The sequence below is a fragment of the Cyphomyrmex costatus genome, unplaced genomic scaffold (assembly GCF_001594065.2).
Source record: "Cyphomyrmex costatus isolate MS0001 unplaced genomic scaffold, Ccosl1.0 scaffold59, whole genome shotgun sequence".
Classification (NCBI taxonomy): domain Eukaryota; kingdom Metazoa; phylum Arthropoda; class Insecta; order Hymenoptera; family Formicidae; genus Cyphomyrmex; species Cyphomyrmex costatus.
The window spans coordinates 1,079,202-1,101,641 of NW_017280071.1; the positions used below are offsets into that span (position 1 = coordinate 1,079,202).

The window sequence follows — 22,440 nt, forward strand, 5'->3', positions numbered from 1 at the left end:
ACGTTATCGGGGATAGAGTTTGGATGGGTGGATCATGAAGAGGGGTGGATCATTCCTCGGGGAGGACCCCGCCGGGGTGCAGACGTTATTTCTAGATCGCGAAAACTTTTAATAGCTTTCTGATGGCTTATTGGCTGGGCTTGTAAATAATTTCATATCTCATATCGCGTTGAGCTTTCCTGACCCTCCCTCCTCCCTATACCTTTCCGATCCCGCGTTATCATTGACCTTTTGGTAGCCCCGAAGCTCTAAGGTTAAGATTCATATAGAGTGGTTCGTAAAATACGCCGATCAATAACGTGAATATCATATTTCATTCTTCCTTGCTTGATGTATGTATAGAATCACTCGAAATGACGACACGGAAAGAACGGTTTTGATAAAGTGTCTAAAAACACACACACTCTCTATAGAGATGAAAAAATTTGGAAATCATTTTATTGACCTATCAAAATAATTATGTGGAACTCTTAAGGTGACCAATAGAATATCACAATTTTTTGTAGTATTGCTCATTATGGTTGAATGTTTTACATGATTATTTTGATGATATAATAAAATTATTTTCAGATCTGTATCTAACTAAATTTTAGGTTGCTAATCATGCTGTACTCTCATTCGCCTTGTTTCTATTTTGTTATTTTCAAGAACCATACATCATAGTTACATTGTTTAGAGATTACAATTAGATATTTTAGATTTTTTAAATATTTCTGTAAAATAATTTTTTGTATTTTTTATTTGTCATTTATTTTATTTATTACATACTTATACTTTTCTACTTTTTTCCTACATTGCGATCAATTAATTCATAGTTTAATGATGCGTAAACTGAAATTTTATGAAGAAAATTTTGACTACAAAATTGAAATATCCTTTCTAAGTTTCATCTCTCTCGTAAAAGATGTTTTCGATACGTCTTACTCATCTCTGACACGTACATCGCGAGCCACCCGATCGTTTAAAAGCGACTCATAGGTGTAGGCGCGAAACATATGATAATAAAGTCAGCCGTGGTGCCGAACTGCGTCGTGAAAAGACGCGCGCGTAAATTCGTCGCGTTTAACGATCCGTATATCTGCGAAGGCATCGGGAAACGGCGGACACCTACGCGCTATAATTTTCGCGCGTAACGCACGTGCGCGCCCGGGGAAAATCCTCCCCATAAATATAATATGAGCGCGAGCGAGCGCATAAAGATGCGTGTTGGCGCTGCACACGTTTTAATTCGTACAACCGTGAACGCCAAAAGATTCACTCTCCCTGTTACGTGCGGACATTTATTGATATTTACGCCCGTTTTCGACGAGATGTCTCTTCGACCTAGCGTCACTTTTTATCGCATGACGCATTCTTACGCGTAATTTGCCAGGAAACGAGTATTGATCATGAAATTAGTTTACTAATTTTTAAATATAAAAAGCGTTTTAGTTCTCTAAAAGGTCACAGTTATGTATACAGAACGTGAATGTTTCTGATTTAGTACTATAATAGTTGATTTTCAATCCATGATTTTTAACTGGTATCAAATCTCAAATAATTCTCTAGCCTACTTTTAAGCCTGATTTTTCATTCTCTGGTTAACTTATGACCTTATCTAAAGTTTAGACTTTATCTCACTTAACCGGGTGTCTCTTAGGCTCGGCCTTTTATTTTATGGTTATTTTATGGTTACACTTAACTTGATGATTATGTAAAAATTGTGCTATAATTGATCACTAAACTATATATTTAAAAATTATTCATTATAAAACCATCAGTTTAATGATTAACTATAGGAAAATACAATTTTTACATTATAATCAGATTAAGTCGAGGCTCAAGTCTAACACCATATGTTAATCAAAAAATAAAAAACAGAGCCTAAAAAAAAAAGAAATACTACAAAATCAATTTAGTGATTAAGCGTAGCTAGAAAAATATATGTTTACATTATCAGATTAAGTGTAACCACAAGTTAACCAGAAAATGAAAAATCGTGCATTATATTTATTATAATTAATTTATTATAATTTAACGAAATGATAATTATTAGAATATTTACGAAAAGATATTGAATCAATATTGGTAGGAAAGAGATCGTTATCAGACAGATTTTTTTTAACTCTTACCCGTCTCGGTTCTCCGTCGCCCACGATCTCGCGAACGGTTCTCGCCACTTGGCGCGGTATCCTATTTCCAGTCGCGCGAACAAATATCGCGGAGTCGTTTGCGTCGGTGTGGTCCACCAAGTTGAAGCCGGGCTAACCGGCTAGCCTCGAGGCCGCAAACGAGCCGCGCGAAGGAGAAGGAAGGCGCATTCCCGGTCCTCCTCCGTAGGAACGCCTCGGGCTAAGGGCGCGGGGAGTTTTCGTGGGGCGGAGGGAAGATTAACATAGAGATGAGGTCGCCTTGAGTCTTTTCCGCGAGAGTTATGTTCCTCTCATGATCCTCGACGTCTCTTCGTTTCATCTACCTGGTGTACTGTAGCCACAAATCTACGCGAAGATACACCAATCCTCTTGATGACAAATGAATAAGCTAATACAATGTTATTAATTAGGCAATAGAAACTCGAAGAGTTCGTAATTTTCGAGATTCATGGATACAAATATCCGATAGAATTTAGTGTTCTTATAGTTATTTTGGATGTTAATATTATATATGGTTTGTTCAGTGAAAATATTCAATTTATTTATCTGATATTGACGTCAGGAATAATGAAATAAAGTTACGATAAAGATCCAGGGAGAATCGACTCGGGCTCATTCATAGAAATAAATCCTCATTAAAATAATGCAAGTCAACAGCTGCGGAACACACTCTGTATACATGTGGAGAACGAGACGTATACCTATATATGCTAAGGTTATATATACCTTAGGACATAATATATAGAAATGAAGCGCATATGTTACGTAGCACGCTGCATTACGCTGCATAAACCGTTAGCTCGTGAGACGCTCGTCATATTCCTCTCAGTGCGGGCTCATTGTGGAGACAATGTTTAGGTAAAACAGACCTGAAGGGTTGAGACAATCATAAGCGTAAAACAATTAAAAACTTCCACGAATCTGGTGTGTGTGTGTGTGTGTGTGTGTGTGTACATTACACAATAAAATGCATAAATATAAATACCTATAATATTTATAGAAGAGATAAATAAAAAGCTATTCAATTGTAATGCGTGACGTAATAATGAGAGATTCATTATTAAAGCAAGTTTCAATGATATATAGTGATTGTAACTGTCAAAACAATAACAAATTAATTACCGACAGGAATTCTAATTCTATAAATTAAATTGTAACGTTTTTTTAAATTTCCAATGCAAAATTAAGTGTGAAATAAAGGACTTTGCGTTAAATGATATTTAACGAAGAATTCTGCATATGATGAATGTATTAATTGTTTAAATAATGAATTGCTAATTATCACGAGTTACGCGTATCAGTCGACGGAAAATTCTGCAAAATATCTGGAAAGAGATACAAGCATGCAGTGATAATTCTAATAATTTGTAATTCAAAGCTTTACATTATCAAACCGTGAATTAACTTCCTCTATCAAATATATGGTTTTATAATGTTGATGAATAACACAATTTGTGCGTAATTCATTAAAAACTTTATCATTAATACGTAATAAATGCAATTTTATTTTACTTACTTAACCAGTAGTTAAAAATTAAAAAATATGAAAAATAAAAGAATTAAGAAAAAATTGTCGGTACATATTTTAAATTTCAAATATATATATATATATATTTATTTTATTTTAAATAAATTTCAAAATATCGCCAACAAATTTAGATTGAGAACTTAATACATTAATCTTTCTCGCTATTGCCACTGTCTTAATAACATGTTGTTCCACGGTCCATTGTTTCTACGATTACTTATTACGGCGCAGTGTCAATAGCAAGAAAGAATAATGTTAATAATTTTAATTCGTATATAAAGGGAGCATTTATATCAGAATATAAAATTAATTAATGAATTAATGAATTTTATATTCTGATATAAATGCTCCCTTTACGTGTCGTAGATTTTACGGAAGGGATGGCGCGCAACGTCGCAGCGTGCTCATCGAGGCCTTTGTGAAACGTCGTTTCGCTTCCCACCCTCTTGCTTCATCTCCCAACCCGTGCTCGCTCCGAAGTTACCGGAATGGTACACGCGTGATTGTATCACTGCTGATTGCATTACCGTTCTGCCGGCTGTTTGCAAACTGCAGTAATAACCTGCACTGGTGCATTAGCTATACGGGGTAGGTACTACTACCATCTCCCTCATCCCTTACTTCGCCAACTAGCCCGGCTCTTTCTCCCTTCAGCTCTTGCTCCTTGCTTCTGTATTAGTAGGGCTCGTATCACTTAAATGGGAGATAGGAGCCGAGTGAGTGAAGCTAATGTTGATATAATGCGACAACTAGCCGCTTGGTTCGTTTCGCGCTACCGCACACCGGAAATGGTAACGCGCAGTCAGAATATTACGTGGGAAGGTAAAGCCACATCCACGTGCCTTTTTAATTAGACACGTGTCTAGAAACGCGACGGAATGATCTTTGTTTGTAAAAACCAACGTCATATCTCGCGCTTGCGCGCGCGTGTAACTCATTATTAAATACATCAGCGTACGTTATTATGTCGTCGTGTTATCTCGATTGTCACTTCAAAGGATTGCAAATTCTTCTTGTGAAAGGATTAGAGGTTGAGTAAACGAATAAAAGATAATATAATTGTCTCTCATTGTAGAAACAAATCGAATCTAGGCCAATAAATGCTGAGCTTACAAATTGCAGATGTATATAACACGATTAGGTATATATCTTTTATATATAATAATTCCTCTTTCGCAATTGAATTCCTTATACATTTCCAATATTCTTTAGTTAACTTAGATTTAATTCGCTTCCGAAACACGATTTATGTCCTTTTCTACTAACGTAGAAATATATATGGTATACCAATGTAGTTAACTTTAATCTCAGTTTAATTCTTCATCCTTTTCTGATTCTTAGAACTAGAAAAAGATAAAGAGTAAGTTAAATCAAGATTAAAGTTAATTTACAGCGCGGCAGAGGAATAGATAATAGAAAAATAATCCAATTTTTGTGTCTCAGTAAAGCACCTAACAGCGCACTAAATAAATGGGGCATATTTTCATTTCAAGAAAAAAGTCATATTTCCTATTTCACTCTGAAAATATTTCGTAAATGCGAATCGCACTTACGGAGTGGCAAGTAAGAAAAAATGGAGCAGGCTTTTTTTGAAGCGAAATTATTCATACGTCGTTTCGGTCTGAAGAATCTCCATCATTCTCCTCCTCTTCTCAGTCTTCTCTGCCGTACGTCCGCTAATGACTGTATTTGCCCAATTACCGCCGGCGGCGGCAACGTGACGGCGAAGTCATTCGAGCTCATTATTTTGGCGAAAGATGGCGAACAGGAGGAATTAACGCCGCCCTTCGTTCCGGAGATTTTTTTTTTTGTTTCGGCATATCTCTTGTGCTCTTGTTTCCTCCCTCCGCTTCTCTCTTTTTAAGGTTCTGTCGAATCGACTCACCGAGTGAGAGCACCGCTCTCAAATTCCACGTGTTCTCGATAAAAGTTTGTTTCGTGTATCTTCGGTGTCGCCCAGCGGGTTAACGTCCAATTAAAGGAGTTTCTCGTTAGCGTAACGCAAGTAGGCAACGACTATGACGACGGCAGTTCTCTTCTCCCGAGGCACCCGCTGAAGTCTGTTGACACTCGCGCGATTCAACGTATCTGCTGCTGCTGGTAGTTGAAACTCCCTATTTCTCTGTCTTTCTATCTGTCTCTTTCTTCCCTCTTTCGTATTACGTACTTTCAATGTACGGGTTACATCCGTGGGCAAATGGAAAACTGGAACAATGACATATAAGTCTCATTGCCAAGTATAATAAGCGATGAGAAAAGGGCATGGATATGGATATTACAAGTAATTATAATAATCTTGTGTATATATAATTTCAAAAACTTGTACTTTTTAAAAATATTATATATATGTATTATACTATAGTATATTATATTATACTATAATATATTATAACAGGTCTAGACTTCAAGACAGCATTATGCTGATGTCTTGTCTATTGATATGCACACAAGTCTTCCTCTATTTTATTTACGTACTTATATCTTCTTCTGTTCAAATTGCACTTCAATAAAGTTGTATATACTAATATATACTATCTATAATATATTATATAATTATTCCTATATATAAAAACTATTTAATATCTTTAAAAATTAATCATAAATAAAATTTGATATTATGAACAAGTACACGACAAGTTGCTATATTTTACCTCGTTAATATCAAATAATTATTTACATATACATTTGCATTAAATCGGTTCGAGAAAAGATTCGTTTATTTGTAATTGAATTCTTAGAAACATAGGTGAATTATAACGCGACTCATACTCGGACTATTCCGAGAATCTGAGAGATTAAAAGTTCGAGAGGCTCTCTTTTCCTTTTCTCTTTCTCTCCTCTCTCTTTCTTCTTCTTTCCTATGATAAAAACACGATTAACTCCAGATATACATTTCGCGGAAGTCAGGCCCGACTGAATTATTGCTGCGGGAGGAAAAGTCCGGAGTTATTCCCCTCGACACGCTCGCCGCTTGAAAATTTGCAGCCGACGACGTCGCCGTATCGGACGTCACGGTGCGATAATGTAATTATAATTATTAACGCGCGACGGCCGAAGTTTCCGCTTTCGAAAGCGAGACGGCCCGCGCTCGAATTCGCTATAAGTTGAACTCGCGCGAACTTTCAATTTTCGAGGAGATCTCTCGAGAAGATAAATCCACGTTTATGTAACTTCGTTGGAAAAAAATAACTATCGACGAATATATTTTGATAAAACTGTTGGATAAGGTATCTCTGAAAAAAATAGCGTCATCGATGGCGTTAAATGTCACGACGCGATGAAGGACGCCCTCCGAAGGACTTAATAAAGAGGAAATTGTACATTTTGCGCATTTGATGTTCATCACGAATACTCGTCACAAATGAATGTCGATGATAAACAAGGGTTGATGAATCTCATAAATTATCCTGCCAGGTTGACTCTGGAATTGAGCCGTTTAGCTTCGTAGAAAGATGCGCATTTCCTTGGAGATTCTCACGACGGTTTCGCGTCGCGAAATCCTCTTTTCCTTTCTTTTTTTATAAAGCGATTACCGAGCCGAAATTTTGCAGGGGCGAAACTGGATTAACGCGAAACTCCCCCACCGCAACGTTTTCAGCGGCGTTCGAGGTTAGTTCCGGGGCTAATCTGATTACTTAACGTCGGAACTTAACAAGAGCGCCGACGAAGTTTCCTCGATGCCCCTCCCCTCTGGCCAACTCTCCCTCCCCTCCCGCGGGATTAAAATGACTTAATTTAAACTTCGTAACGCCGACACGGACGCCGCGCAAAACGACAATCCGGCGATTTTATCCTTCGCAAAGCCACCCGCTCCGCCCGCATTTAATGCAGGCTAATTCGGCCCTCTGTATAAAGCTGCATAAAGAGGACCCACCTCTCGCCAAGCCCTTTGCTTCCGCTTCTTCGAAGTGATTACGAGGTTTGCTCTCTTCCCGGAGAACACCTTCCTTGGTCCTTCCTTTGGAAACTAAAGAAATCCGTTCGCTTAAAACGTCTCAGAAATGTTCTTTCTCAATTTTACGGGGGTTAAGATGGCCGATGGCGAATTATTCTCTCAGTTCTTTTCGGGAATTCTCTGTACCATTGAAAACGGCAGTTGTCTATATATAACTATAATCTCTCGTCCTCTCTTTCGTATTAATGTCAACTCCGTTCGTCTCTACGTTGCAACACCTTTTCTTTTTTCATAATCTACAATGCTTATAAGTTAGCCATAATACACAAAAACTGGACTAATACTATGCTATGTTAATCTCTAAATCTGAATCAGTGGATGATCATAATTCACAGTGACATATTTGGCAATAAGTAATCAGCAGTGAAATTCAACTGAAAAAGAAAGAAGCTTTGATCACATCGTAATAATTAAAATATTTGCTCGTCAGTTCTAATACCATGCATCATATTGAATTTATACACTAAAGCAAGGTTAAATTAGAGATTCTACATTGATTTTTCAAATGAATTTCACTGTAAATTCATTGATTACCGGTGACATACTTGAGACTAGTGTCAGTGATTATTCATTCAGATTAATATTCACGGAAATTTCTCTTAAAATTTACCTTAAAAATACGGTAGTTGTGGTACAATATAATATTTTAAAGATTTTTATCATGCACTTCATTATATCATGCACTTATCGAATTTATTTTATATATATTTTATTATAGTTTTATTAATAAATTGGAGAGATTGACATTAAATTCTTCACAAAATACAATATATTATCCCACGATTACTATATTTTCACGATAAACTCTAAGAAAAAATTCTTTCTGTGTTGAGTATGTAAATATCTTTATTATTAAAAAAATATATATTATGTAAATGAATATGTGATGTAAATCACAATATCATATGGCGACTATATATTGGATGCTGATTCAGTCAATTTATATATATAGAGCATTCATAGGAAACCAGAAATTCGTTCTAGAAGAATGTGATCTAAGTGGCTAATTTTTATTGACCTAATCATCGTCATATCCGAAATAGGACAAAAAAATGAAAAAGCCGTGCGGTTATACTTCGTGAAAAAATTGTAAGCGTCCGAAGTGGTTTGTGGTGTTACACAATGATCATAATTTCCCATTGCCTTTCGCAGGCCTGTAGAAGACGAGAAAAAAAAGTGTCGCCTGCCAAGCCGAAAAGCTCGCACTGGAGGAAATGATAAATATCGGTGCGCGAGTACGTGACCGGGTCACTCGGGGATTTTTCAGGACGGTGAAAGAGAGCGCAATGGATGTCGCGGACGACGAAGAGGCTTTATCGTGACAAATGGCCGCGGGACGAAAATTTGCCTAATTAAAACGTGGCATGGTCAACATAGCCGCGCACTCCGCATACGGTAGAAAGGGATTAATTCTCCTCCCGCGTCGCTGGACGGAATTTAACCCTTACCCACCGCGCGCAATCTGGGATCAACGTGTTTTTATTTCAACAAAAAAAAAAAGAGGCGGGGAGAACGAGAGAGAAATTACCAGATTGGATTTGTTCGTTTGTTCATTTCCTTCGTATTGCTTAAAATATCACTCTCTATGTCTTTTTCCTTTTCTTTCTTCTCTCCCCCCTCTCTCTCTCTCTCTCTCTCTATCGTTGATTTCGCATGAAATACATTTATTTCATCTCTTTCAGTTTAGAATTTTTAAATATTAAACTTGTTTTTTAAATGACTAAAACAATTCTAGGCTGATATTCATCTCGGTATTCATAATCCGTTTTCGTATCGTTTTAAGTCGTAAGATAATAATGCTCTGATTGACATTTTAAGAGACGGACTTAAATATAAAAACCAACTATTCAATATCGACCTTAGGATTCAAGATTTATCGACACAATGTGCTGTTTCTACGACGAAATATATATCAGTTTGATCGTATCATCTTTGACAATTTACTTTGGGCCAAAGGAAACCCTCCAAGTAAAGCCCGCGCATTTAATACAATCGATCATACACCAATAATCCTAACCACGCCGTTTCTCGTCTCGCCGGGTCGTTTCTTCTAACTCGATAGCTTCTCGAGGACTCGGACGAGGTCCAATTGGTGAGGAACGCCGCTCGATAAATCCCTCGACAATTCCGGTGCGCCGAAAAGAGCCGCGGCCAATCCCGTCCCCCAACAGTCGATTCGCTCGCTCGGCCACTCGGAAAAAGCATCCCAACCACTTTGCGGTGTCCCCCGTTGGTTTACTCGTTTTCTTGCTCTATCCCTTCTGTTCGCCTATCCTTCTCTCTTTGTTGCTCTCGCAAGCTCGAGGGTAGCTGTGCTTGCAACGAATGCGACTTTTGACTCGCGCGACGATTGTATCGATTCCGCTTGCTCAATTCACAATTTTATATTCTGTCTACAGCAGGATAAAATTAAATTTAAAATTATACATTGAAATTATATTTAAAATCACATTCCAGCAAAATGCAAATGTGCATTAATAATTTGGAGTATTTACATTTGTATATGGAATAAATAAAAAAATACCGTTTAATTAATTTTTGACTCGTAAAAATTAATCACACACGGTTGAATATTGTTGCAATTTTACGTAGCTTTGCAATATTATGTGCATTTTGTGTTCTGATAAATAATCTAAAGCATGAAAGAAGTTTTCATGAAAATGCGCATGCGATAATTAATTATATAACTTTATAAATTCCTAGTTTGTTACGAGTATCCCACCACTCTTTTCTGCTCTGTTTTATTTAAATTAATACTACACTGGACTGGCAGCAATTAATACGAAACTGAACAATTTAATTTGAAACTCTGTTTCTACTTGTGATTCATCATACCGTTCCGGGTATTATCTTCCACTTCATCTTCACTTCAAAGTACGACAACCACACTCGCGTAACTTTACAGCCGTGCGTCTCCATTTCGCCTTAACCACTGAATTCATCTTAATTAAATCAAAAATACACATCTAAATGAAAAGTCAAGTTCGAGACAAATCTCGTAAAAAAATAATGTTTTATCACCGGACGTCTTTTTCGCCGAGTTTTAAACTGAAATCCATTATTTCAGCTTATAATTTTTTATATTATTCTCATGTAAATGATAACGTTTTGATATTATTTTGATATTATTCTCACTAGTACTTATAAGTTAAAATACTATTCTTCTTTATATATTTTTAATACTTCTCCCTCCCCCCCTCTCTCTCTCTCTCTTGATAATAAAAACTGTTATATATATTTTTTTTTCTACTAATTTTCGTATTTATTTTCATTAAGTATTAATTTCTTTATTTGCTTTTCTTTAAAAAAAGAGGTACTTTCCTATACCATATATACAATTTTAAATTATTATCACTGTCGCAAAGGATAATCGGAAATTCATGAAAAAATAGTTCAATTCTAAAAAAACGACAGTCGCATTGCATCTGCATACAAGCCATACATTCGCGCGTAATAACCGCGATTCGATCGTGCGAGCTCCCACACAAGCGATGCGATCGAGAGAGGCTAGACATTCCGGGAAATTCTCTCTGGAAGAAGGGAACGTCGATTGACGTGCACGGGTGGGAATTAAATAAAAATCACGCGAATCGTAGATTTGGACTACGCACAGCCGGAAACGAGATGAGCATTGAGCTCGCCTGTTCGCTCGGCTGGTCTCTGCATGCGAATGAGGGAAACGCGCGGCACGAAGGGCGGAAGGGTGACGCGAAAGGAGAACCGTGGGGGAGGGAAGGGGTTATACAGTTCCTCGTCGCCGAAGCCAAGTCGTGCCAAGAAACGGAACGGAAGGAAGACTGCATTTATTAAACTGAGCGCAGACGTGCATACCGCCTCCCTCCCTCCCCCGCCCCCTCTACATCCCCGTCTTCGTTCGCCTTTCACCCCGCGGAAACTACGGGCTTTCGCTCGAGCGATCCCTCGCCCCCCCCCCTCCCCGCCCTCGACTTCTCCTCTCGCCACTCTTTTCTTCAACCCTCCTGCCGTTCGTAATTCCTGGCCGCCGCTACTACCTCCCTGGAATGAGGTCGGTATGTGTGAAATAGTGCCCCGATACGCTCTTCATCACTGCGAGTCGCTTCTTCGCCGTCCGCTTTATTTCTTCCTCTCGCTTTCTTTCGGTCCCTTTTATCTCCACTTTACTCTCCATCTTTCGCTCTTTCTCTCGAGCGTGTTTCCTCTGGCTATTGTCAATAGTTGCCGCTTTGCTCGAATTTTTCGCACATTTCTGTTTCCCTTGATCTTATTCGTGCCATTCTTCTCGAACAACCTCATATACCTTTTTTTTTTACGATTTTTTTCTTATATTTGGTGTGCTCCTTTTTTTTTCATATTGTCCATTTTGTCATATTTTGCAATCTTTTTACTTTTCATCCTTATTTTTCTATTGTCTCCAGTTTTTTCCCTTCGGATCTTTTTATCTCACTTGTACTTCCCCTTCTCGGTCTATTTATGGTTTTTCCATTTCCTTCGGTGCTTTCTTCTTTTTTACCTCTCCCTCCAAGAATCCGTCTCTACATACCGTTTTTCTGGAGCAAATAATGTCATGCACTAACACGACTGAAATGCGGGTGGTCCGACTGTGCTCGGTATTTAGGTTCGTATCCACATCCACCGACGAGAATCATCATCGGTGAAAGCCGCCGCGCCGGAAGTATCGATCGGTCGGGCGATCGTGGATGACGAATATGCGCCGGGCGTATCGCACCACCGTGCTGTTCTCTCTTTTCCTTTCTCTCTCACTCTCTCTCTCTCTCTCTCTCTCTATTTGTGCGACGTATACTGGTGGCACCGCGTCGCGTGTGGGGGGAACGAGACAATTAATCAACCGGCACAATCGCACACCTACTCGCGCGACTTCGCCGAGCTCCGTGACTGATTCATTATGAGACCTTAATTAAGTCCCTGGACATTAGCATACCGACCACGCGGCAACCCTCTCTCCCGCCCTCACTGTGCTTCTCTTATCATCTACCCTCCGCTCTTCTGCATTCTTTCGGTATGGTGTACGGTATCTGATCTTCTGGAATTCGCGAAACTGGATCAGCTTGACCCTCGATAGAGGCAAAAAACGACCTTAATCGGAATAATTATTCACGGAAGGTACTCTCGGCAAACTATACGTTTAAGAATTCTAGACTCTGCTTAACAATATGATTAGAAGAGAGTTTCGTTAAATTAATTATTCTGTTAGAATCTCTATGGCGGACGGAAAACTAAAATGTTTTAAACGAGTTTGATGCAATTCAGAATAGATCTCTTGTCAGCCAATTACAAATTTGCATTTTACAAATAAAGAAAAAATACGTCCACGGGAACGAAAGGTTTGAAAACGAGCGCAGGTGTGTCCGTCTAGAATAGTTTTATCTTATCACGTGCTGGATGGCCCGTGCCTTCCGACGCGAGAATTCTTTATTGGGCAGTTAAACACCTCTGATAAAAACGCGCCGGTTTGCCGCTCATACTAATGGAAATTTTCAGATTCTTTTTTCATTGTGAGATCTGTTAAAAGTCAACTACTATTTTAAAGTCTGGTAAATTTAATCCTAATTGGTATTTGCAGATCCAAATTGGTATTTGTATACCCGTACATTTTCTTCATCTACGTTGTGAAAGATTGTTTATAACATATGTTTTTTACGACTTTACACAATTCCTTTTTTCGGATTTTATCTTTTAAAATTAAATTAAAATCGTTATGTTAACTTTAAACAAAGGTACTTTAATTTAAAGTATTCTAGAATACCATCAAGAAAATTTTGGAGCGAATACCGATTAAGAGATAAAAAATCTATATTAATATAAATTTATATAGTTTCAATTACATCAGATATTATTACACAATCCAAATATCGTGTCGATTGAAATTTTATGCGAAAAAAACCCATTTTCAACAATTAATGAGTCTCCATCAATAAGATTAATTGGTGATCTTTTAATTTTTCAGCACGCTGAGGTGGAGGATGGAGGAGCTGGAGACGCTGGAGAGCACGGAGTGCCCGGAGTGCCCCGGGCCGCCCCCTGAGTTCCGGTTGCCGCCGCCTCCCCGGCCGCCCTTCCTCACCGAGGGCACCTTCTGCTCGGAGTCACCCCTCGCCGAGCTCGAAGACTGCGTTGCTATCCCGGTAAGTCTGGTCTTTCGATCTTCTCCCTTGATTCCTTTAAGCAATTCGATTTACTGTGCAGCACTGATAAGGAGTGATTATACTACCCTTGTCCGTGGAAATTTTTCATTCACTCTTTTTAACACGATCGTAGGAATTACTTGTAAAATGATAGGGAATTCAACCGATAGTTGAATGTTTGAAAGACTTTCTCAGAAATCGCGAAGGGAAGACTGATTAACTTCAGAATTACGAATCAGTTAAAGCTGCAGTACATTTCGTTTTTTTAGTTTCGTCTAATATAAATGCAAGAATAATTACTTTACAATATTGCAATGGCACGTAACATACACTGAGAGAAATGCATTATGCTATATGATTTATAAAAATTTTCTTTTTAATTAAAAAATTTGTTTGTTCTCTAATCAAAATTTGATTGAAACAATGAAGGTTTGTAATTAAGTAGTAAGAAAGTTTTTGTCGTTCTACAATCTAATTAACCATTTTGTCATTCTAATCAAGTTTCGATTGGAACAACAAAATTAAAAAATTAAAGTGTAAGAAAGTTTTGGAAGTCACACATATCATATATAAAACATTTCTTTCAGTAATCGCCATTGCGTTATACGTGCGAATTGTTTGGATGAAGAGCAGTCTTTGCTCAATGCACTATACGTTATTTCCGAGGATACGTTCGATAGTTCGATATGCGCGCAGTCGGTGACCCGTACTAATCTGCAAATCGCCTTTGCCTAGCGTTCGTCGAGCGACGTATTCGCTAATTCCCCAACGCGACTCGCTACTTCACGTCCGTAACTAACTCTGTAATTCAGCCTTCTTTCCACGGCTTACATCGATCTCCTGTACGGTCGATTCTGTGCTCTCGAGACGCGGTGCGATGTACGGGAGGGTACTGCTTTTACCGTTCGCCACCCATTCGAGGAATATTTGCGCGCCGCGTTCACCGTAATCGCGAGCGCGCAGCCGGAATTCGAAGATCGATGGTCGGAAGTTACCGCGGCTCGAATCGCGAAACTTCGCTCGAGTTTTGCGATTATTAAAATGCCGCGCGAAAAAAATGACGAAAAGTTCGAGGGGGTTTGACCTCGGGTATTTAACCGCGCGAAAAATTATTATACGCTACGTAGATCCTACCCCGGGTAGATGCCAATCTCTTTATTTAGTCCTTTCCTGGATATAGTCCAACGAATTATAATAGCTGCGTGCTCAGAATTATAATCGTCACAATTATCTACTCTAATTGAATATGCATCGTACGGACGGAATCGGCATCAATTGCAAAACATCGATACGATTATACTATTCAAGAGAATATCAGTAAATCAAATATACATGACATTTGCAATGCGAATCGGCGTAAATTTAGTGGCCCGTTTCAAGCGTATTCAAGGCGCACGAGAAACGTTGTTCGAGGTGTTAAATTCTTCTAATTATCTAACGCGTTCCTCTTTCCGCTAAAAAGAAAGTCGACATTAGGCGAATTGTTGAACGGGAATCCTGCACATCTCGTAAAAATTCGCTGCCGAGTACTGGGCGTTTAATTGCAAGTACAATCGCAGAGAGTCTCGGGGCCCTGCTTTCCCCGCGTAAGAGATAAATTGGATATCCTGCTGTTATCTCTTTGATCCGCCAAATGCGCGCAAGAACTGTCTTGAATAATAGAGTATCATGGAGAAATAGGGTAGTAAGGGAAAAAAAAGGATAAGAGAGGGAGGGACAAAAAGGTGCACTGAAACAGCCAGGGGGAAAGGTTGAAGTTAATGTAAAATACATAAACGGAGTACTCGAGCAATTAAAGCAAGCAGCATTCGCCGGGATTTTTCCATCTTATCAAAGTGCCCTTTCCTATGCCATCGCCCTTTTTAATCTTCCTAGTATCAACAAGATTCGCATAATATGTAACGACTTGTATTTCCTCGGTAATTTATTGCTCGTCACGCTAGGAAGTTTTTATCGAGCTTTCATTTGGATGTTGTTTCGAGATATTGTTACGTTTCCAATAGCGCGCGAATGTAAATCTGGTTTATTCTCTTTACAAGCTCTAGTAATTTGTCGATCATATTCGGGTGCACGGTACTAGCGTTAATTAATTACAATAACTGTAATAATAATAATTCTAGTAATAACAGACATCGATATGCAGCACGACTATGATTTCCATTATTTTTATTGGAATATAAATAGAGCATGTCAGCACAGACACACACACGTCCAGCGTAATTAACTCTTATTTCATTCTACATCTGCTAATGGATTACACACTACCAGAATGCACGGTATAAACGTACAATTATCATCGCAATAAGTGTTTCCATATGAAGCTTTCAGATGTAACGCGAGTGAGAGGTAATCGAGTTGGAGGAATAAGGTGAACGAAAAGTACAATATATTATCATAAACCTTCATATGTACATTATGTAGAATTCATGATGCTCTAACATTTTCTTACACTCTTAACCCTGTATCGCGCAGTGCCTTTAAGGTACCAATTTTCTAACAATAAGTAAAAATGACATTTCGAATCACGCAATAACAGAAAATATTTCTTTATATTATGTATTTTTTGGGGTAAATTAGCATAAGGTATACGAAATACACGAGATAATAACGAACATATACAACTATTTGATTGAAGATACAGAACTTACTGTAGTCTTCTTTTAGAAATGTAAAGTAAAGTCTGTATTTTATAATTGCGTAAGCGTATAGTTATAAGTGGTTATAGTTGCAAGAATTGACTGATCACTGTCGATTATGAGAAGAATATAATTGGAGAAGACTGTAATTGGTCTATTCTTACAATTATAAATCACTTACAACTATACTTACGTAATTAGAATAGGCTTTAAACAAACGACAATCGATAGCCACAGAGCTATTTTTATGTTATTGGTCATCACGAAATGTCAATTGTGGTACGATTATATTTTAGATAAATACCGATATTAGAAATCTGGATGGGTGATTGTAAATTTTTATTCTCACAATAGAGAACGCCTGACTTATTGTTAGTACTATGTTTGATGGTACTTGTGTCTCTTGTAATTTACGTTGAAGCTTTTACTTTAACGTGTATCTCAAATTTTTGGCGATACAAATTTAAGAGTGTTGGCGTTTTATGAATACATTGTAACGCAATGTACTCCTTTTGTTCATCAGCATGATCTGTAAGGCACGTGCGAACGGAGCATCGCGAATACAAAAAAAAAATCCAATTAAAATGCGCCCCACGCAATTCTCTCGTTGGCCAATATTTTTCCCAGCTACTTCTTTTCAAGTACGATAACTCGATGAGAAGACTCGCCGTAAATTTTGACATCTTGTCACTGCACGATAACTGCATTGCGTTAGATAGTAAGTACAATTGATTGCTACAGTTACGAGGATTTTAACAATAATGTGAAATAGTAATTTAATACTTTTTGGACCCAAATAAAATAATCGTGGAATATAAAAAATATACGCACGTACATAGAGTACTACACGGAATGAGAATGATTTGAATCTAAAAATTTAAATCTAACTAGATTTAAATTTGAAAATAATTTGATTTGATCATCCAAATAATTTAAAACGCTTAAACTATATTTACTTGAATGTTGAAACTTTTTGCAATATTATCAACATTTAAATTCTGCATAATTATTTTTAATCCAATAAAATTATTCTTAGATCTTTTTCTAGCTAAATTTTTAGATACTCTTCAATAAAACTGTTCTTTCCGTGTAGAACTATCGTATCCTTTTTTTTAAACTGGAGAGTCAAATTCACGAGAGGAATGTAATGATCGTTCCTTTATTGAGTATCCTCAGTTTTACGTTCAGCGATTAAAAGTGATCTCGTTAGATCGCGAGAGAACGATCTCGCTAGTTTTTCAAACGAGAATCGAAAGTGAAATGTAGTCGTGAAAATCCGACAAGTCGAGCTTACAAGACGGAGCTTTTCACGACGGCAAGATATACCATACACGAAATAACCGCCCGCGTTACATCTTATCGTTAGTTAAATCGAGCGCGGATAAAAAGAGCGACGCCCGACACAGCTGGCGTTAAAAGCGAGCGGGTGGTAAGAATAATCGTCGCGACCGATGTAAATAGAGGGAGGTCGCCGTACGGATGGGCGACGCGAGAGAGCGTAGTTTCGGTATTGTCTTTAGCGGATGGCCGCGGCCTGTGAAAAAAAAATGAAAGAAGAGAGAAAGAAAAGAGGCGTATTTAACTCTGACGGGAACCGCGCGCCGCCACCGTCTCTCTTCCTTCGTCCTCTTCTTCTTCGAATCCTCGTGGTCCTCTCGTGCAGTCGCCTCTCTCGCGACGATAAAAACGACGCACGGCTATTAATAGGGAACATGTGTCTCCCGACCTTGTTGCACGCCACTCGACCCATTATCGCCGCGCAATTTTACATCATTACAGATAATTGGAGACACATCGCTTTCTGCGCTCCTCTAGGCGTCTCGATGAGGAGATATATTTCAGGAAGTTAACACTGTGACCCCCAGATCCGATAGAGTCAATCACGTCTCTCTAGTTTATACCGTTAGCCGTTGCGTTTACCGGATATATTCGATGTCAAACGCAATCGATATTTTTCAGTGGAAAAAATGATTTTGTTAAAACATCTAAAGTTCAGTTAAATATAAATCTGAAAACAATTTTTGGACTATTAAAATAATAATATAAGTATAGAACACTTAAAGTGTTATTAAAACTTTTGGCAGCATTGCTCGTCACATGTGTGTTTGAGTTTCCTATATATGTATTTAATTTATCAATTTAACAAAATTATTTTCAAATTTATCTACACCTATTAGAAATGTTCTTATATTTTATTGACTTTTAATGTCACTCATGAATGAAATTTAAATTCTTTATAAGTAAAAGGACTATTAATGTGCTCATATCGAGATTTAAGTTTGTAGTAACTGAAAAATTAAGTATATTGTAATTTAATATACATTTTATTTACGGATATAAATGACGTTTTAATTAACCGTAAATAATTATTAATATACATGTTAATAAAATACAAGTTTTTAGTAACTTTAAAAGTTAAGTGTATTGAAATTTAATGTATTTTTTATTTATAGATAAAATGATATTTTAATTAACCGTAATAAAGTTTAATATTTTTTTAACGTTTAATACTTTTATGCGTTTCTCACGTTTCATTAATGCTTAAATTAATTCTCAGTTACAGATCTGTTACATTTCATTAACGCATAAATTAATTTCTATAATACAATATTATGTTTATTAATTTTAATACGTGTTCATTACATTTAAGACTATACTGTAACTTACAATATATATATAGTTTTTAGTTACATCATTCATTACTTTTATTATAATTGCATGCACAAGCTTTTTTTATATATAATATATGTTACTTAAAATTTATTAAGAAATTTCTAACGGTATACCTAAATTTTTAGACACTGCAAAAAAATCTTTCTTTTTACGCAAAATACAATAATTCCAATAATTCAAATAAATTTCTTCGCGTTAAAACAACGTAGCTTCGCTTCATTGTTAACAAGATATACCTATATCGCTCAGCATTATTGATATCATTTAAACATGGTATTGCTAAATGCTGCAGCATTGATCATTCATGAACGCAGAATTACGGTTGATTAATATCGCTGACGCCACAGAATAGAGAGAGCATCCTCGAGAAATTCATCGGGATGAAATTAATTCGGAGGTGCAGTCGAATGTACTGCTACTGCTGTTCATAGTTTTGCTCGTCATTAAGTCGTGGCCTAATAAAGATCGTGGTCAGTACTGGCGTCGCCTGCACCGTGTTGACGAATTATTTTGACGTCAAGCCTGCACCACGACCGTAATCGAAATTAATTGCCCGCCGGATAATAAAGGCTCCGTTTCCCGCAGTATCGCATCTCGTGAAACGGCACGAGACGTCGTCGGCGTGCAATAAATACAAACGGCGCGCGGGGACCCGATTGTTAATTATTTTCCATTGTCGCCGCTGAGTAATGGCGTAATGTGAAACAACCGGCCAGTGGCTCAGTTGTCGTGTTTAATTTAATAACACATCGTCCGTCGCAGCCTTTCTCAATTCTGCACTTTATTCCTTCAGAGCTGACGGTGGGTCTATTGGACTCACTCAGTATATATTATAAACCCCTTTGTCAAAATGTTAGTCCAATTTTCTTCATGTTACACCTACGAATTTGAATTAATCTTATTAAAATGTAGGTACTTGGTATTCATTCCTTATTTTATACGAGTTGCCATTTTGATTCCCTGAAATTAATTAATCTAATTAACCTTTTAATTTACATAAATTCAATATTAACATAAATTCAGAAGATCCGAGTAGATCTTACATATTCAGCGTTCGTGTTACAAATTTTGACGTCAGCTTCAAAGGATTGAAACGAGACCGCAATGTCATGTGAATCGAGCTCGCGATTTAAGAAGCATCTAAATTTACGAAACATGTTTGAAGCTCGAGTCTCTCTCATACTTTCAATGAATCAAATCTCTATTTAATCTCACTGTTTATCTCCTTTACCATTTCGTGGAGCATTCGCAATGTTTAAGATTTAATGTATCGAATATTCTCCGTTAACGTGGCGCGTTTCACAGGTTCAACGTCGTCGACGGATTAACGTGGAATGAACGACGCGTTTATTCTGATGCACAATGCAAGCAAGGCGTTGTGCGTGGCAAATGCACACGTAGGACGACGCACCGCGCCGCACCGCGTCGCACAAATCCCCGCTGGGGGAAAACCCCCTCCTCTCGGTGGCGGTTTTTGCGCACTCTCGCGTCTGGCTTTACGGGGCGTTAAATGCATCGGGTAAGTCCTTAATTGAATTCTCGGCCCCGCGGTCGCTCCTCGCTTCTGGTCCTCTTTGCGTTTCCAGCGATAAAGGCCGAAAACGCAGTGACTAGAATGTCCATTTGCGATTCTTGAAATTAGGATGACAATGAAGACAATTCCGTAAATGAATCTCGCGAATTTCATACTTTATAATCACAGAATCTCTTTTCGCAAAACTCATTACTCCTCGCGAAAATGCATTTTTGCGCATCTTTCGCATTTTTCCTGGAAAAATACTTTTCCCCAAAGTGGTTGTAGATTCTCTTAAATAATCGCACTGTAATCGTTTTTCTTCCGTGAAATATGTATCTACTTTTCGAAGAATGTTACACGTTGAATCCCGACCCTCGGATAAACGTTTGCGTTTATGTAACGCACGTAAAAGTGCGTCAAACGTGTTTTGCGGACGATTTTACTGCATACGTGTGCGAAAGAACGCGCGTAAGATCATTTACGAGCCACTCTTACGAGCGAGGAAAAAACGCGCACGAAAATGTGGCGTGTGAAACAGAAGAAAATAGCGGCAGAAACGAAGCGAAATAACAAGTACAGAAATTGTCTTCGACGAAGAGAAGGGAGAAGTAGGAAGTATTAGTCCACTATGTAAAGCCAAAGTCGAAAGAGAGAGAGAGAGAGAGAGAGAGAAGCTAATTTTTTTTCTATTCCCCTTTCCTCCCCGGAAATTCCATTCCGCGGAGAAACAGTCGTTTCGCGCTGCTCGAAAGTCGTGTTACTTTAATTCCCGTCAGATTATCTCGACTCTCGTTCGCCGGACTCTCTTATCGCGCGGCTGTTCTCGAGATCATAGAACTAGACGCGACGGCAGCGGCAGTTGCATTTAATCCGACATGAAATTTCCACGTAAGTTGCGTTCCGAGTGATTTTTAATCTCCTTGTTATCTTTCCTTCTCTCGCACCTCAAAAAGGGCAAAAAGCACGAGCCGCGCTTCGCGAAATCCATTCTTGAATCTTAATCGAGATATAATTGTACCGCTTCGGGGCTGCATTTCCCGGCTGAGGATCTCCCCTATCCTCTCCCCGTTTCACTCTTCACTTCCAACTCTTCTGCCCTGTTTTCTTCTTTCGAATCCGCAACATGTGCAAAAGCGAATTTAACTTCCTCCTGCGAGATCGAACGTATCTCGTGAAGTTAGCAAGATAGATCATAATGTGACTATTACACAGAAAAAGAAACGATTTTGCAGAAGTATTCATAATAAAAATTTAGGTAGATGCAAATTTGAAATGTTTGTTGGATTATTAAAATAATTATTTTATATGTAGAGAAAACTTTAATAAGAAGCATGAATGCTTCAAAAAAGTTTGACGTTCTAGCAACCAGCTTGAGCGTTCTATGTAATTAACAAATTTATTTTCAGATCTGTATTTATATAGTTAAATTATTATTCAGCAAAATCCAGTTCTTCCATGTTCAATTTTTGATTCATTTCCTGCTTGGTTCAATCTGCTGACCGCGCGAAAATGCATATTTAAATTCTTACATTTTAACAATTTATGTGATACTAAATTCGTTTTAAATAAGATTGAAAATTTGTTTCAATTAAGATGCTCTAATAAATACAGTTACTTCAGTTTATCATCAAAATAACTAAAATTTTTCCATGGTCGTAAACTATATATAATGTCTATAGAGACCGTCTTGTTAAAAAGCAAATTTACAGCAATTTCAGTTATTTGATTGCATTTATTTAAATGTTTTTAAAGTAACATAGTTTTCCTTATAGCTAAACGAATTTTAATTGACCGATAGTTGTTAATACACTGCTTAACTTGATTTTTATTTCCGTATTGCGAATATGTTTCGGTTCTTTGGTACTTAATGGCTTA

The 22,440-nt window shown here is 37.7% G+C and overlaps 1 protein-coding gene across 1 annotated transcript in view; it reads left to right on the top strand.

Annotated features, from left to right (window-relative positions):
- The window catches only part of pxb (putative Hedgehog signaling attenuator pxb), a 131,392-nt gene that overhangs the window by 30,574 nt on the left and 78,378 nt on the right, over positions 1–22,440 (top strand). Inside the window, exon 2 of the mRNA XM_018546762.1 lies at positions 13,563–13,740. Within this exon, the coding sequence (XP_018402264.1) occupies positions 13,563–13,740 (178 nt within the window). The remainder of the gene's footprint in view (positions 1–13,562; positions 13,741–22,440) is intronic.